This window comes from Mus caroli, chromosome 15 (assembly GCF_900094665.2).
Source record: "Mus caroli chromosome 15, CAROLI_EIJ_v1.1, whole genome shotgun sequence".
NCBI classification, from domain to species: domain Eukaryota; kingdom Metazoa; phylum Chordata; class Mammalia; order Rodentia; family Muridae; genus Mus; species Mus caroli.
The window spans coordinates 29,360,787-29,377,791 of NC_034584.1; the positions used below are offsets into that span (position 1 = coordinate 29,360,787).

The 17,005-nt window shown below is 44.8% G+C and overlaps 1 protein-coding gene across 3 annotated transcripts in view; it reads left to right on the plus strand.

Moving 5' to 3' along the window:
• The window catches only part of Matn2 (matrilin 2), a 136,463-nt gene that overhangs the window by 110,876 nt on the left and 8,582 nt on the right, over positions 1–17,005 (plus strand). For all 3 annotated transcript variants that reach the window (XM_021183581.1, XM_021183580.2, XM_029470140.1), the window contains 3 exons: positions 11,653–11,775; positions 12,980–13,102; positions 15,410–15,532. In XM_021183581.1, coding sequence (XP_021039240.1) covers positions 11,653–11,775; positions 12,980–13,102; positions 15,410–15,532 — 369 coding nt within the window. The remainder of the gene's footprint in view (positions 1–11,652; positions 11,776–12,979; positions 13,103–15,409; positions 15,533–17,005) is intronic.

The following is a 17,005-nucleotide window of genomic DNA, read 5'->3' on the forward strand; positions in this document are numbered from 1 at the left end:
ATGCCAGGTGCTTAGCACTGTGCTAAGCCCATGCTATCACACTCCAAGGACAGATGGATTGGCTGCAGCTCAGACTCAGGGAAGAGTCCAAGATGGCCCTTGTCTTAGTCAGGGTTTCTATTCCTGCACAAACATCATGACCAAGAAGCAAGTTGGGGAGGAAAGGGTTTATTCAGCTTACACTTCCACACTGCTGTTTATCACCAAGGAAGTCAGGACTGGAACTCAAGCAGGTCAGGAAGCAGGAGCTGATGCAGAGGCCATGGAGGGATGTTCTTTACTGGCTTGCTTCCCCTGGCTTGCTCAGCCTGTTCTCTTATAGAACCCAAGACTACCAGCCAGAGATGGCACCACCCACAAGGGGCCTTTCCCCCTTGATCACTAATTGAGAAAATGCCTTGCAGCTGGATCTCGTGGAGGCATTTTCTCAACTGAAGCTCCTTTCTCAGTGATAACTCCAGCTGGGTCAAGTTGACACAAAACTCGCCAGTACAGCCTACTACTAAGCAGAGTCTCAATCTGTGTGGGAGCTCAGTTATCTCTGAAAGGGAGATGTCTGAGGAAACTTTTGCCTTCCCTGAGCCCCGTCACCTCAGCACAAGGCCGGATTGGCAGTGATATTATCCATACATATTACAAGTATGTTTACTTGTAGCTTTAACTCCTTTCTCCATTTAAACAACCAAACGATAAAATTCCAGGCTGCATCGCTTCTCGGCCTTTTGGCTAAAATCAAGTGTAAAATTCCAGGCTGTTTCATTGGGCAGTGGTGATAAATGCTTTCATCCCAGCATCAGGAGGCAGAGGCAGGAGGATCTCCATGAGTTTGAGGCCAGCCTGGTCTACAGAGCCAGTTCCAGGACAGCCAGGGCAATGCAAATAAACTTTGTCATGAAAAAGCAAAAAAACAAAACAAAAACAAAAACAAAAAAAAAACATTCCCTCATCTTCCACTAGAAAATGCTGTGCTTTCTGCCCAATGCTACTATTTCCACATAGAACAAAACGAAGAACTAAGAACCATTTGAGAGAAAGGGTAAAAATGGAAGCAAAGACGATACTTTGCTTTCCCTGGCTCCTGCCTTTCTCATTATCAGACCAAGTTCCTTGGCCAGTGGCACAACAGAAGATACAGCAGTCATCCTCCCCCTGTCTGTGTTGTCAGTTCATGTGAGCAGCTGAGCTTCCTGCACAGCTGCACTGCCATCACTGTGCTTCCTGTGAGAAATACTTTCCCTCTTTGGAATGGATTCTTGGACCTTGGCAAGTGGGCTATCCATGTTGCTGCTTGCTTGTTGATCTCTGCCCAGCTGCCTTACAGACTGCTGCTGCAGCCAATTCTAATAGGGCCCGGGCACTGGGGGTGTGGAAAAAGGGTGGGTATGTTAAATACCATCTATACTTGCCTGCCTTCTAAAGCCAGATGTGAGGGGATTATGGGTTATTTCCCTCATTTGTTTTCCTTGCTCTGATAATGCTCGCAGGACTTCTTGGTCCCCCCGCCCTCGCCTAACCAGGCTTTTGCCTTCACTGTCCTTGAACCTTGTCTGTTTTCTCAGTTAAAGTGTGTTTGTAACTAAGGGAATGGTGTCATCGTCTATGTGAGTTTAAGTCCAACAAGGATCTAAATAAAGAGCCAACATCAAGTACAAGTGAGCTTTATGTCTGGTTGGGCGGTACTGAGAACACATGAGGTAACCTGATGGGTTACCACATACCTCAGAACTCACGGGACAGAAGCATTTTACCCGGCAGAGCTGTTCCCCTAATTGAAGACTTTCTGTCTGCTCTCAAGTGATTCAGTGCAGCTGCTCCATCCTGTAATCAAAGCCTGAGTTTTCACTGTAGTCACTGCTAATGGGGTGAGGATGACTGTACCCCAGCCCCATGCCAGATGGTACAGAGCCAGATAACATGACTGTACCTTTTTAGTAAAGTCTGGTGGACTTTACTAAAGTAAGCCCAGGACTGCCAGACCTTGCTCAACACATGAGGGGTTCCTCAGCCTTTATTTAGACCGTTGACAACAGATGGTCAGAAGAGCCTATCACTCAGTCTGGAAGGTGCTGAAGTATAGAACTAAGTCCAAGTTCCTGAGTCAAAGCAGGTAGTGACTGGCATGACGCCTACCCTCTCTTCCTCTCAGTCCTCTGATGCCAGATTCTAGCTATACTGTTTGGGGGTGAGCTGGGGCAGGAAATAAGGAGGCTTCTTCTTCCAGCTGCAGCTCAGGGGCCTCTTTCCCTCACTAGACTGCATTTCCCTAAAATGCAACTTGCACCAAATCACACAGTGCCAAACAAGACTCCACAGGCACAGTACAAATGGAGTGCTCAGCCCGCAGTCTTCAAGCCCTTGGGAGTTGAGTCAGAGTCAGAGGCCAGGTCTTACCTGGTGTCCCCAGGGCCCAGTCTAGCAAAGTGAGATAAATGGGTTAGCAGTGAACAGAGACCATCTAGGTCTCCTTTAACTCCACTCCACGCTGTCACCTGTAATGAATCCCTATTGCTTCCCAGGAAGAGGGGGGGGGGAATCACTAACAATCCTTGACTAGCAGTGTGGGAGAGCCCCTGTCCCACCTATGCTTCAGCTAGCCCCTCCCACCTTATGTACAGAAACCCAGTCTATCACCAGAGTCAGCCACATGGAAACTTTCTCCTCCCTAACCACTGAGAGCCACACTCCTCCTCCCATTCCCTGTGCACCTGTGTACACATGAGAGAAGAAACACAGGATATAAAGAGTATGGATCTGGGATCCAAAGACCCAAGTTCACATTTCTAACTTGTGCAAGAAAGCGGGCCCTCCCTGTGTGTCTGCTCACCTTCAGTCTGGGAATGATTATTCCTGCCTTTCAGGGTCCCTGTGTGACACAGAAACATATATTCAGAGACATGTTTTTAAAATGTGTAGTGGACCTTAAACCATATGTCTCTCCTGTTAGTTAAGGTCTCACTCCTCAGCTTTAGCCTGTTGTTCACCAAGAGACCCAAAGAGACCCCTGTATTGCTGTCTGGAGACCTCTCTCTCAGAGACAGGCCCAGGCACACTCTCCTTGCAGGCCACAGAGATACCCTTCTCCAGAAGTTAGCAAGCTCAGGATTCACACACTGTCCTAGGAGAAGCCCTTCTTTCCAGCTGTGGAGGACACTGCTTGTACAGGAGCCAGAGCCTTGAAGCTTCTGGGATCCAACTGGCCATGCTCCCAGTCCATCTACCACAGGCTAACATGAAAAACCTCTTCAGCCTCAATGGCCTGCCCCTGTCCCACCCCAAGCCTAGTTGTCTAAGTCTGCTCTGAAAGCCATGGCAAAATACCACAGACTGTATATTGTTTTCTAACCACAGAAATGTCTTTCTCATAGTACTAGAGGCTAGATGTCTGAATGGAGGGCACTAGCATGGTAATGCTCTGGTGAAGGCTTTCCTCCACCAATGGCTGTGTCCTCTCATGAAGGAAGAGAGATGGAGACAGGGAGTAAGTGAATGAGCTCTTTGGTGTCTTTTTAAATAAAAACACTAGTCCTGGACTGTCAAGATGACTCAGTAAAGTGCCTGCCTTGGCAGCCTGGTGAGCTGTTTAAGCCTGAGAATGCACATAAAGGTAGGAGAGAACTGACTCCAGAAAGTTGTTCTCTGACCTCTAGATTGCACCATAGCACATGAGCTCCCCATCACATCATTTACACTTGATGATGATGAGGATGATGGAGGAGGATGGTGATGGTGATAGTGATGATGATGGTGGTGGTGGTAATGGTGGTGATGGTGATGACCACAGTGGTGATATATGGATGCTTCTTAGTTTAAGAAAAAGCTTCTACAGGGGCACCAACAGGTCAGCTTCCCCCACTGAAACCATCATGCCAGCTGTTGACCTTGGGTCAGTCACCTTCTTGGCAAACTACCCCTATGACCATCTCCTCCTAAGGTCAGGTGCATTTCAATTACATTGTATGTGGAGTTCAAAACCAGACCGGAGTCACTACCTGTCATTGTTGACAGTCTGAGACACTGGACACACTACCCCACAATTCCTGAAACTCCCACCCCACACGCACCGCCTGGTTTATAACTTAGATGTGGGAAGCACAGTTTGTGGCAATATACAAGCACCTCAACAACCTAGCTATGTAGCTCAGCCTCTAGCCATCCTGGTCACAGAGGGCAGAGCCTGTTCACAGTGAGGCCTTAGTTAAATGAAGGGGAAGCCATGTCTTTGAGTGGGAGATGCTTTTGTCCTGCTTCCTGGGACTTCTTAAGCCTTCTACCCTGTTCTGCTTCAGCGTTGATTGGTAACTGAGTCTGGTTCATCTTCTTGCCTGGGCAGACTCTTAATATCTGCTTCAGCACATGTTCCTTGGCCCATCTCCTCACCCGTGTCTGCCTGTGGTACACGAGGTGCTGGTGGTCCCTGGGACTGACCTAATTCAGTTTCTTCCCCAGCAGTGGTTAGGGTTCCTCTGGAAGAAGTATTTAAAATGTGTCAACCAGTCTGCATGGTAGCCACCGGGATGTGGGCAGAACGGCCACAAGAGCATGGAGTAGGGAGTCCCAGGTCTCAGGAAAGATGTTAAATTTGATGCTAGACACTCAATCAGGGAAGCCAGCCACAGGTACAACCCACGAGCTTCCCTGACCCAGGTGGACAGCAGCAGTGCAGGTGCATGATCAGATGGGCCAGAGGGAGGTCAGTAGACTCAATGCCAGAGGGAGTCACAGGAGCAGGTGGGACCTGTCACCTGTAGCACAGAGTGACAGGAAACTTTCTGGAGCTTACCTTGAGTCAACTATTAATTTGTCTTCCAAGAGCCTTACCAGACTGGTTAGCCCCATAGAGCTGGGAGGGAAACACAGAGGGGATGGATCTGTGAACTACTGGGGTCAGTACAGCTAAGACAAGTCACCTCTTCAGTTTAAGGAGCCTTGAGCCAGTCACTTCTGCTCACTGGCCATCAGTTTCCTCATCTCTAAAGTAGGGCTGGACCAGCATACTTCCAAGGCCTGTTTTAGCCTCTAAATATGGATAGTAGTGGGCACAGGTCATTGTTCCACAAATGCTTGCTAAACAAGTACAGTCCTGACTGGAGTGCACACTATTTCCACAGGCTGGTGGCAAGTTAGAGATGGTGACTTAAAGGACACAGCCAAGTACATTCCCATAGCAAAGTATCATCGGCCCTGAGAGAAGCTGAGGCCAAGATGCCTTCCAGAGTGGGTGGGCAGGTAGGACTAGCCTCCCTGAGCAGGAAATGAGTTCAGAGTACACTTAGCATTCTGTCTCTTATGACACATGGTCCTTGGAATTCCTAAATGACCTCATATGCTCTTTGCATGCAGAAAGTGGGCAGTGTGAGAAGTGAGAAGTGTTCTATAAGGCCGACTTAGAGGAAAGGTGGGGAGCTCGGGAGTGGTGAGCCCTGCAGTAATTAAGTCCACATCATAGGATCTGGTGGATATTCTCAATGAAAATTCTGGGTGGAGAGTGTTGGGTCACAGGACCTTTGAAACCTCAAATCTTAGCACCAGTGATACACTTCCTCTAACAAGACCATACATCCCAATCCTTCTAATCCTTTCAAATGGTATCATTCCTTGATCACTAAGCTTTCATATATATGAGCCTATGAGGGATATTCTTTTTCAAACCACCAGATTCCACTTCCTGGCCCCCATAGGCTTATAGCCATATCATAGTACAAAACTGTTTCATGTAGTTTTAAATTCGCTACTGCCTTTGCCCAGGATCAGCCAAGCTACCAGCCCCTCCCATCTTCCCTTTAGCTTTGCCCACCTTTGGTTCTAGGAGGTAACCATGCTACCAGCTCTTTCCCAGCTTCCCTGAATCCACGGATAAAAGACACAGATACACAGTTTGTTACTTTACAATTTGCCTTCTTGGCACAGATATCTCCCTCCTGGAAAAGCATGTCCTTATCAATTTATTATCTCTGTCTCTCCACCTGCCCTAAACTTAATGGCTAGTCCCACCTGGCCCCTGTCAAACATCCTTGGCCACCCACCTGTAGTGGAGGCCACAAGCCCCAGCTTTCCCCAAGACCTCACATGATTGCTGCATTCTTCTTCCTCCAAAGCATGGCAGAAAGCTCTCTTTCTTTCCTGTGCCTCCTTTTTCCTTGAAGTCCCACCTATACCTTCAACCCAGTTTTCTTTTTTTCTTTCTTTTTTTTATTGTACATTTTTTTTAATTTGTTCCAAATCGCTTGTTTTCTACAAAATCATGCAACTCTCTTTTTAAACAGTTATTTTTTAATTTTATTTTATTTATTTATTTTTTATTAGATATTTTCTTCATTTACATTTCAAATGCTATCCTGGAAGTCCCCTATCTGTCCCTCCTCTTCAACCCACCCACTCCCACTTCCTGGCCCTAGCATTCCCCTGTACTGGGGCATATGATCTTTGCAAGACCAAGGGCCTCTCCTCCCATTGATGGCCTACTAGGCCAAACTCTGCTACATATTCAACTATAGACACAAGCTCTGAGGGATACTGGTTAGTTCATATTTCAACCCAGATTTCTTTACTGGCCAATCAAGAACCAATTGGAGAACAAGACCTTTCTATCAGAACCTCTTACACAGAATGCATTCAGGCCAACTTCAGAAGTTTCCATCGTCTATCACAGTTTCAACACTGTTTAAAAGTCCAATGTTCAAAATCTCTTCTGAGACTCAAGGAACTCTCTTAAGAGTTACAGTTGGGGGGAGGGTATAGGGGACTTTCATGATAGCATTTGAAATGTAAATGAAGAAAATATCTAATAAAAAGTTTGTTTAAAATTAAAAAAAGAAAATTAATGTGGTACATAATTTTGAGAAATACTGTATCTATAGAAAATATATAATTAAAGGAAAATTTTAAATATGAAAAAAAGAGTTACAGTTAACTGTAACCCCCATAAAATCAAAATAAGAAACAGATCACATACTTTGACCATACAATGACACAGGGTGTACATTAGCATTCCAGAAGTGAGGAAAGGAAGCATGGCGAGGAAATACTGGACCAATGCAAGGCTAAAAACCAGCTGGGCAAGCTCCTCTGCACCCCCATGTCTAACAGCTAAGATCCCCAACTCCTTTCATGTCTCTCTGTCTTGGCCTGGCTCCACATCTCATCTGCAGCTTTCTTTGGCAGGTATCTCACAATTCCAGCATCTCCAACATAATGGAGTCTCCAGCACAGTCCAGCTTCACACAACGACATCTCTGGGCCTCGTGCAGGGACTTTTCTTTTGCTGAGAAGGGAGTGTCCACAACCCCTTTCATGTATCCTTGCCACTATTGCAGAATCTTGTAGCTAAAGCTGCCAATTCTGCTGCTTGCTAGAGCTGGGCCTCGCCTCCCCCCCCCCTTCAGTTACATTTGCATCACCTTTCCGCTGTTGGCAGCTTCCATCACACAGAAGCCTTCCTTCATTACTATTCAAAAATTGGGAGTGTGGCGCATAGGGTCTTGCCCTGAGGTCACCACTCTCATTTAGCATCAGGCTCTTCTTTAAACTTTTTATCTGCTTGTGCAGTGAACTCCATTATACTTTCTGGTGCTCCTTTTATCCTCAAGCTGTACATTTTGCATTTTTCTCTGCCTAGCAGCTTACTCTTTTTCACATAGATCTGCATAAGAGTGGTTACTAACAACCACATGACACAGTCGATACTAGCCTGTCTTGAAATCTCTGCTGACACCAGTAACAAAACTCTTCATTTTATCCTCAGGTAGATTCTTAGGATGAGGGCAAAAGCAGCCACACTCCTTACCACAATATCACAAGAATGTCTCTAGCCCACTTACTACCCTTCTTTTCTTCAAACCCAGCTGTCATAATCTACACTGCTCCCAGCACCACTGTCTTCTATAATACTACTCATGTGGCCCATTAGTTAGGCCCCTGCCTAAACATTCAACTGCTTTCCTAATTCAGAGTCCCAAAGTCTACATTCTGCCATTAACCAGTGGTCAGGCTGCTTACAGTAATTACCCTGACGACTGTTTTAGTCACTTTTCTGTTGCTATGAAGGGAAAACATGACCAAGGCAGCTCATATAAAAGAAAGCATTTACTTGGGGTCTGGCTTACACTTTCAAAGGTTTAGTCCATTGTTATCATCACAGCAGAGAACATGACAGCATGCACATAGGTGCTGGAACAGGAGCTGAGAGTGACACACTGACACACTGACCCAGAGACAGAAAGAAAAAGAGACAGACAGACAGACAGACAGACGGAGACAGACAGACAGACAGACAGACAGACAGACTGACTCTGGCCTTACCCTTGGACTTTTGAAACCTCAAAACACACCTCCAAGTGACACACTTCCTCCAAAAAAGCCACACCTCCTATGTTTCAAACAGCGCCACTCCTGGTAGCTAAGCATTCAAATCTGTAAGCCTGTAGGGGACATTCTTTTTCAAGCCACCACAATTACATAGGGAAGTTCCTCGTTCTCTTTACGTAATGTAATGTTCCATTGCATTTGGTCAGTCCCGTTTCTGGACACTTTGGTTGACTCTCACTTTTCACCTCTACAAACAGGCATGTAGTCAGTAGCTTGAAAGCACATCCCTTTACATAGAACCAGGGAATCTGCAGAAGGGAATCCCTACATGAAGTTGCTGAGTGCATTCTGTAACTGTCATAGACATGTGTGCCCTTTAGTACAGTTGACTTTGGAAGCTGTATGTGTTTTCCCTTTAGCAATCATCTGTAGACGTCTCCTGTGACTGACTGAGCGTCACCCATCCTGCTCTCGATCAGATACCCTGAAGGGATGAAAAGAAAAGCTTATAAACTCTTCACTTACTTTAAAGCATGTACATTGTAACAGTTCCAAGAGAACTGAGGAGTTGGGCTGGGAGCTGCTGCCATATAGCCAAGGATAAGAACACGAGCCTATGGGCACAGGGCTTCTCCCTGGCTGTCCTGACCTCTGATAAAGAAAAGCAGTGCCATCTGACAGACATGGGCTTGGGAAACTTGAGCTCAGTCGCCTGTATCTCCATTGAAGAAAACCCTGCAGACTTCAAGACTACAGGACTGGGTTTAGGAAGTCCCAGGCAGAAGAGTGTGATCAGAAAGTCCACTCTGGATTAGGGCTTGGTGATATTGGCCTGAGAGCTTTTGCTATTTTATTACCTTGGAAAATGGAGTATTCTTATAAATGCTTGAAAAAGGAAAAAAAAAAATTTCCCCTCTGTGCCAACAAGCTGTCTGTGCTGTGTGTCACTTAGTGGTACTTTAAACTCTGTGAGGAACTACCCAGCCACAGGGAATTATTCTGCATTAATAACGAGTCCAGAATGTGTCCAGAGAAGTGAGTCACACCCAGAGCAAACCGGAGCACCAACCTCTGCTCAGAATCTCCTCTGCAGTTAAATGTCCAGCCTACATCATTTCCCCATTGCTCAAACATTCTGGCAGTGTTCCTGCCCAAAGAAAGGCAAAATTCCCTTTGTGTCTGAAAGCTTAGCAGATGGTAATGCTGTGTAGTTGGGAAAAGTTATGGACTTCATTATAAAAAAAAAACATATTTTTAATCTGGTTCCTCCATTTATTAGCAAGTGGTCTTGGCGAGCTGTAATAAGCCTTCCTCAACTTTAACTTCTCTTGCTAGTAAATGAGAATAATATTGGATCCCTTAACTAGCCTACAGGATATAGTTCTGAGGACTTCCCTTGTCTAAAAAATGTTGCAATGATGCTTAACAAAAACAAAGTTGATGGGTTCTTCCTGTTGTAACCCCTGCCAGGCCCCTTTCCCACTTTGGTGCACACCCACTGTTGAAATCCTGTTCACTGTCTAAAAGGTTTAGTTAGCTTTCAGTTAACTGTATGGTACTCATAAAATCTTACTGTTCCCCGATGGAGCTGAAGAGATAACTCAACAGTTAAGAACACTGGCTGCTCTTTCAGGGGTCCTGAGTTCAATTCCCAGAAACCACATGGTGACTCACAACCATCTGTAATGAGATCTGATGCCCTCTTCTGACATGCAGGTTACATGCAGCAGAGCACTCGAAAATAAAACAAACAAATAAAATGCAGCAGAACACTCGTGCATTAAGTTAATTAATTAACTAATTATTTATTTAATTATTTAAAAAGTCACTGCCACGCAGCCCTATAAAATAATACGCTACATTCAGGAGCTCAGCCTGGTGATCACAGAGTTATCTCTGACTCTTGTCCTAACCATGTGACGGTGGACTCTTCATTTCAAGCGTTGGAAAGGACAGAAGTTGACGCAAAATTGTCCTTCAGATGAACTTTATTGGAGAGGTCCTCATGATCATGGTCAGCTGCAATCAGGCCATGACATAGGAGACCAGTAGCAGGCACAGCCACACCAGAGTAAAGAAGCTGGTGAGAAAGAGTCCTGGATTCTAAAGAACAAAGGCCATCTTGATCTGGCGTTGTCAGTGGAGGGGGCCAGATCCATACCATGTGATCTGCCTGGCACTGACTGAAGTTGTGTTCAAGGGTTGTCTGTGGTCTAGGCTTGCTCACAGCTGCAAGAGGGAAGAGAGAACTCCCAGGAAGACAGGCTTCAGGGAGGTGCAGCCTGATTTTTGGAAGGAGGAGAAAGAGAGCTAGAAGATCTGTGGTCTAACATCATTCTACCGGCAAATCTTATAGGCTCTACCATCGGAACATAGGCAGTCTGACCACATGATCACCACTGTGTTCTGGGCCAGCAGGATCACTGCAGTAGGCTATATCTGTTTCCTGTGTTCCTTCCCTGCATTCACAGCTTTCTGTGCTTTCACAACGCAGCCAGACTAGGGGATTCTCCTGCTCAAAACATTCTATGACTGCCCTTCTCCCTCAGACATGTCCTGCCTATGTGTCCTCATGTTGTGTCCTGCCTACCCCCACCCTGCTGGGCTCTTTGCCTTTCCTGAAACATGGTGAACATGTCCTTGGCATCTTCATCGTGCATCTGGTCATCCTTCTCATCCAGACACCAGCACTACTCACCTCCTGTCCATCTCCAGGGCTCTGCTCCTTATCACACACTATAAGGTGTCAAGCTCCAACCCACTAGGCCCTTTGTCCATACATATATATATGTGTGTGTGTGTGTGTGTGTGTGTGTTGGTTGTTCTGTCCTTAGTATCTAGTCAATGTCTGGCCCACAGTAAGAACTCACAACAAGTTTGCTGATTATCTAGGTGTGTTGAGGCTTACCTTAGTGCTCAGGCTAAAGCGTAAGATCAGGAGTTCAAGGCCAACCTGGGCTACATGGTGGTAGCCTAACTTGAAAAAACAACAAAAAGCTTTGCTGCCTTTGAATAAACGAATGAATAGGTCAAGTGTCGTACGTGCATATGTAGATCCATGGGAAAGCTGGTGTTAGACTTATTCTCTCTTAGTCTGAGCTACTTATATTTCCCTTTGGAAACTGTCTTCTTCTGTTTTCTCTTCCCCTGGAGCTGGGTGTTTTGCTTTATGTATGTCCTTTTTATATATTAGGAATGTTTGCTCATAGACACTTTCTATCCTGAAATGAACTATGTGAGAAAAGACACCGGTTTAATTTAAGATGTCTGGAATATCTTTTAGAAATGAATAGGTCACCATTCATTTATCTATGAATAATTTTCTTCCATTTTTGTAATTCTAATCAGAACTGGACTCTTGTGCTTTGGGAGACCATGGTTGTGAACATTCATGTGTAAGCAGTGAAGACTCATTTGTGTGTCAGTGCTTTGAGGGATACATTCTTCATGACGATGGGAAGACCTGCAGAAGTAAGTTTACTAGAGCTAATTCATACAGCCATGCCTGAGATCTACCACTGCAGCCTTAGTGTGAGCCAATTACTCTCAACAGCTAATATCACACAATCAAATGTCATGCAGTGTCCTTGGTGGAATCCTGGAACAGAAGGGGGTGCTATGTAATAATGAAGTAACTATATATAATTATATGTTTTACTAAATAATTTGTCAAGCCAGGTGTAGTGTTACATGCTTTGATTCCCATTACTCAGGAGACAGAGGTAGGTGGATCTCTGTGGATTCAAGCCCTGTCTGGTCTACATAGTGACATCCTCTCTCAATAACAGCAACACACTAGGCTAGGCCTGGTGAACTGGTGGTGTATTCCTATACTCCTAGCTACTTAGAGGGCTGGAGAGATGGCTTAGTGATCCTTGGGTCCTTCCAGAGGATATGAATTCAGTTCCTAGCATCCATATCAGGCAGCTTATAGGCTCCTGTAACTCCAGCTCCAGGGGATCTGACCCCCTCTCCTGGCTTTTGCAGGCAACTACATGCATGTACCCATATCCATACACAGACACATAAGTAAAAATATAAGTAAGTAAATAAATGGACTAAGGATGTAGCTTAGCGGTTAGAGCACTTGCCAAGCATACATAAGGCTCTGGGTTCTGTCCCTAAAACTCCAATGACAACAATAACAATCAAAGAGCAGTGTGCACGACTGGGCAAATGGATCTTTGTCAGTCCTCTTCTCTGACTTCTCAAAACTCTTCCCAAAGAGCTTTGAAGGAAAGATGAGTACCTGGAGTCGTTACTCTCATTTTCAGACAGGAAAGCTAAGTTTCTAAGAGGTTACGTGATTTTCCTAAATCGTAGATTATGCCACTGACAAAGGTAAGATCAGCTCCCAGTGCTAGCAATCTAAAAGAAAGCTTTCCCCTATGTAACCTTACCAACACCACCTTCACGTGATACCAGAGGCTGTGCCTGCAGACCGCTGGGGCTGGATTGCATCCTGAGACACTGACGTTGGTGCTGGAGAGTGGAGGTGGCTATGGCAGTGGGAATGTTTGAAGACAGAAGTCAACCCAGAGCCACCAGACTTCATCCAGCTTCACCTTCCTACTCAAGCAGCAGTCCAGAGCCCAAGATGGATGGATCTTCTAGGGGGAGTCCACGTAGACTTTTTGTTGATGCAGTTGTTTTAATCACCGTACTCTCTCCTCAGGGAAAGATGTCTGCCAGGATGTTAACCATGGATGTGAGCACCTTTGTGTGAACAGTGGCGAATCATACGTCTGCAAGTGTCTGGAGGGGTTCAGGCTGGCTGAGGATGGGAAGCGCTGCAGGAGTAAGTAGCTCAAGCTCTGCATACGGAACTGGGCACAGCTCTTCACTGGATCCTCACATTCTACCTCTGTAGAATTCGTAACCACGTTACAAACTCAAATTCCAACTGTGGGTGCTCTGAGGGTGTTTCCAAGGGATCAAGTGAGCAGACTATGGGCTCTTCAGGAATTTCTCAGTGGCAGTCCTAAGTTGTCAGGCTTCTGTTCTATTTCCTCCCAGCTCTTGCATGGTGGTTGGGTAGCTGTACAGGGCCTAATTTAGTGCCTAGCATGCTGATGGGAAAATCTAGAATCATTGGTAGCAATTGACTACCAGGGCCAAAAAGATCATTTTTTTCTTCTTGGCAGACCATATATGTAAGGTAGGAGAAGGGCCGGAGGGAGGTTCTGTGGGGTTTTGAGAGGGGAAAGAAACCCAAACTAACAACAAAAGAAGACCTACCATTTGCTTCCCTAGACCAGGTTTCTCAAGCAGAGTTTCATTAGAAAGCTTGGAGGGATCTCAGAGATGGCTCAGTTGGTAAAGAGCTCGCTGGGTAGGCATGAGGACCCAAGGTCCATCCCCAGTGCTGTGTAAAAGAAAGCATGGTAGAGTACACCTATCACCTCAGTGTGGGGAGGCGAATACCAGAGAATCCCAGACACTTGCTGCCAGCCAATTTAGTTGATTTGGTGAGCTACAGCCTCAGAGAGAGACCTTGTCTCAAAAAATAAAATGGATAGTGACTGAGGAAGACATTGACTTCTGACCCCCACAAGCACAAACATGAGTGCACACAGATACTCACATATACTCATGCTAGGATTCTCCAGAAAAGTAGATAACAGTTTATGTGGCAGAGGAACACGTACATACATGTTGTAGATAAAGGAAGAAAGGGGGAGAAAAGAAAGAGAAATTGACTTTAAGGAATTGGCTCATGAAATTGTGAGGGTTCGTGAGGAGGACGTCTCTTTGCCTGCTCTGAAGGCCTTCGTGTGACTAGATGAGGCGCACACACACTTGGGAAGGCAGTCTGCTTTACTCAGAATCTGCTGATTTAAATGTTAGCCTCACGTACAAGGTACAGAAACTTCTAGACCTGTGCTTAACAAAAAAAAAAAAAAAAAAAAGCAGGCACCATCGCCAGTCAAAGTTTACATAAAATTAGCAGTTATGCTACTCAAGAAAGAGCAGCTCAGTCAAGTGGGGATTTGAATATAGGTATAGACTTTCTCCCCTTTCTAGATGATAGTTCTCTTTCAGGGGTGGGGGTTGATAATATCTATTTGGTTTTCTGACTCTGCTGTAGTGGGTAGAATGGTCCTTTCTTGGTTAAACAAAGCAAGTTCATTTGGTTTTGAGGTTGCTTTGTGGCAGTTTCCTCACAGACTCCTTGAGAGCATGGGGCATTACACATGTCAGCAAAGCTGAGTAGAGAACTATTAGCACCATTCTTCTCTAGGAGCAGGGCTTGTGTCTAGAGAGAGGCTCTGATGTGAATGAGTGCATTGGGGCCCTGGCTGGCCTCTGCCAGCCTTCCTGCACCGTCTGACCTTCTAGCTGAACACTGCAGTCCTTCTTTCATGGAGCTCATGCTTTGGTCCTGTCCACATGTCTGGATGAGCCAATTTTTCTATTCATTTAACATATGTATCCGTCAATGCCTTGAACAGGTGGATACGAGGCAATATTTCTAGCCTTCGATATGATCCCTAAATTAAATCCCACAGTTTCCACCTTCCTGGTGGTATCTCTAGTTACAGATTCCAATTTCATGTAAGGTTTCTCCTTTTAAAGGGTAGACAGAGGCTCAGGGGTGTCATACAATCAGAAAATGAAGACTCGGGGAAGTGTGCCCCAACTGGGCAATCCTCTGGCCAGACAACCTTGTACAACACAGTCAGATACATGGCATCCGTAGCTTCATTTATTCTCTGTGTGTACCTAGCCACGCCCCAAGGGTGTTGTTAGGATTAAAGGGTCATTAACTACTTCAAAAAGCTCAAATTACCTCACCCGTGAGAAGTGCTCATTAGACAACCAGCATGGCGTATCTAGGATCGCTACTAAGAAATATGAAGCTAACTCCTATATAGCCATTCTAAAATCAAATGGCAAATCCAGCAGGTCCAGTAGGGTCCAGAGAGCTCTGAGGGGACTGCTCCTTGACCTCAGCCTGTTTTGGCATAGACTGCAAAGGTAATCAATCATTTTAGCAAGAATATCTCGTTAAGATGGATTACTTCCTTGCCATACCCTGACATGACTGCTCTCGATAGCTTCTTTCTACAATAATGGGTTGTTCATCTCCCTACATTTTCCCTAGGGAAGAATGTCTGCAAGTCAACCCAGCATGGCTGTGAGCACATGTGTGTGAACAATGGGAACTCCTATCTGTGCAGGTGCTCAGAGGGCTTTGTCCTAGCTGAGGATGGAAGGCACTGCAAGCGTAAGTGACCAAAACTGGCTCGCTGCTTCCATTTAGTTTTGGAGCAATGGCTTTTTGGGGGCATTTTCAGGTAATAGACTCCTTAGCCCTCCTTCTGCCAAAATCTTAGATGTATATGCAGACAGCAACAACAGCTGCCAGAACACCTTTGATTTAGTAGATAGTAAATAGACTGGTTCTGTTCTGTGAGCAAAGAGTATATAGAGGGGAGCGGCTTGTGAATTACTCCAGTACCCCTGAAATCTGCTGGGGAGACACATGCATGGCATCTGAGTCTTTTCTGATTTCCTTTTTATGACAAATCAATAGAGTAATGAAGACAAGCATTTAATGAAGAAAGAGAAACCCTGGGGCTGGAGAGTTAGCTCAGTGCTTAAGAACACTATCTGTTCTTTCCAAGAACCTGGGTTCAATTCCCAACATCCATATGGTACCTCATAGCTATCTGTGGGTCCAGTTACAGAAGATCTGAGACATATACAAGCAGGCAGAACACTCATACACATAAAACAAAATAAAATTTAAAAAAGAAAGAGAACTCAATCCCCAACTATCCCCCTACACACAGACACCCCCCCACACACACACACACGGGTGCACTCACATTAGCATTTTCTGCTGGCCAGGCATAGAAGTAATTTTGCATATATATGCCTTTACTTGCTTTATTTTTGTACTTTACTTTGAAAGATTAGACAGCTGCTTGATCTATATAAAAGAGAATATTATAATAACATACTGTAGACTGAAATAAGAGCATCCATTTGGAATTGATACAATTCTCTTATACAGCCCTACATACAAAGTCTCATAGCATCTAAATTGCCTATGTATTTATATAAAGTTTTTCTTTTTACTGTTAACCATCTAAGTTTTCCAAAAATCTCTTTTTTTTAAAGTTACATTCTTTAAGTCTTAATAAGTCAGTAGAGTACTTACCTAGTAAGTACTACTAGTAGTACGTGTGCTACCAAATAGATACTACTAGGTTCTTTTATTCTGTCAGCATTAATATACAGAATACCTATTGTGTGTCAAACATTATGGACCTCAAAATAAAAGACACTTAGTATCTATTGAAGGAGAATTCAGACTAAGGGAGAAAGACACATTGTTTTGTTTGTTTGTTTTGTGTTAAGATTTTATTTATTTACATATATATATATATATATATAATGAGTACATGTAGCTGTCTTCAGATACACCAGAAGAGGGCATCAGATTCCGTTACAGATGGTTATGAGCCACCATGTGGTTGCTGGGAATTGAACTCAGGACCTCTGGAAGAGCAGTCAGTGCTCTTAACCACTGAGCCATATCTCCAGCCCAACACATTGTTAAATAATTATCTCACCGCATGGATACAGCATAGGGCACATTGGATTTAAGCAAAATGGCATTTTGACACTTTGTGTTAGTCATTATCATAATCCTGCTGTGTCCACCGACTTGCACAAAGCAGATGCTCCATAC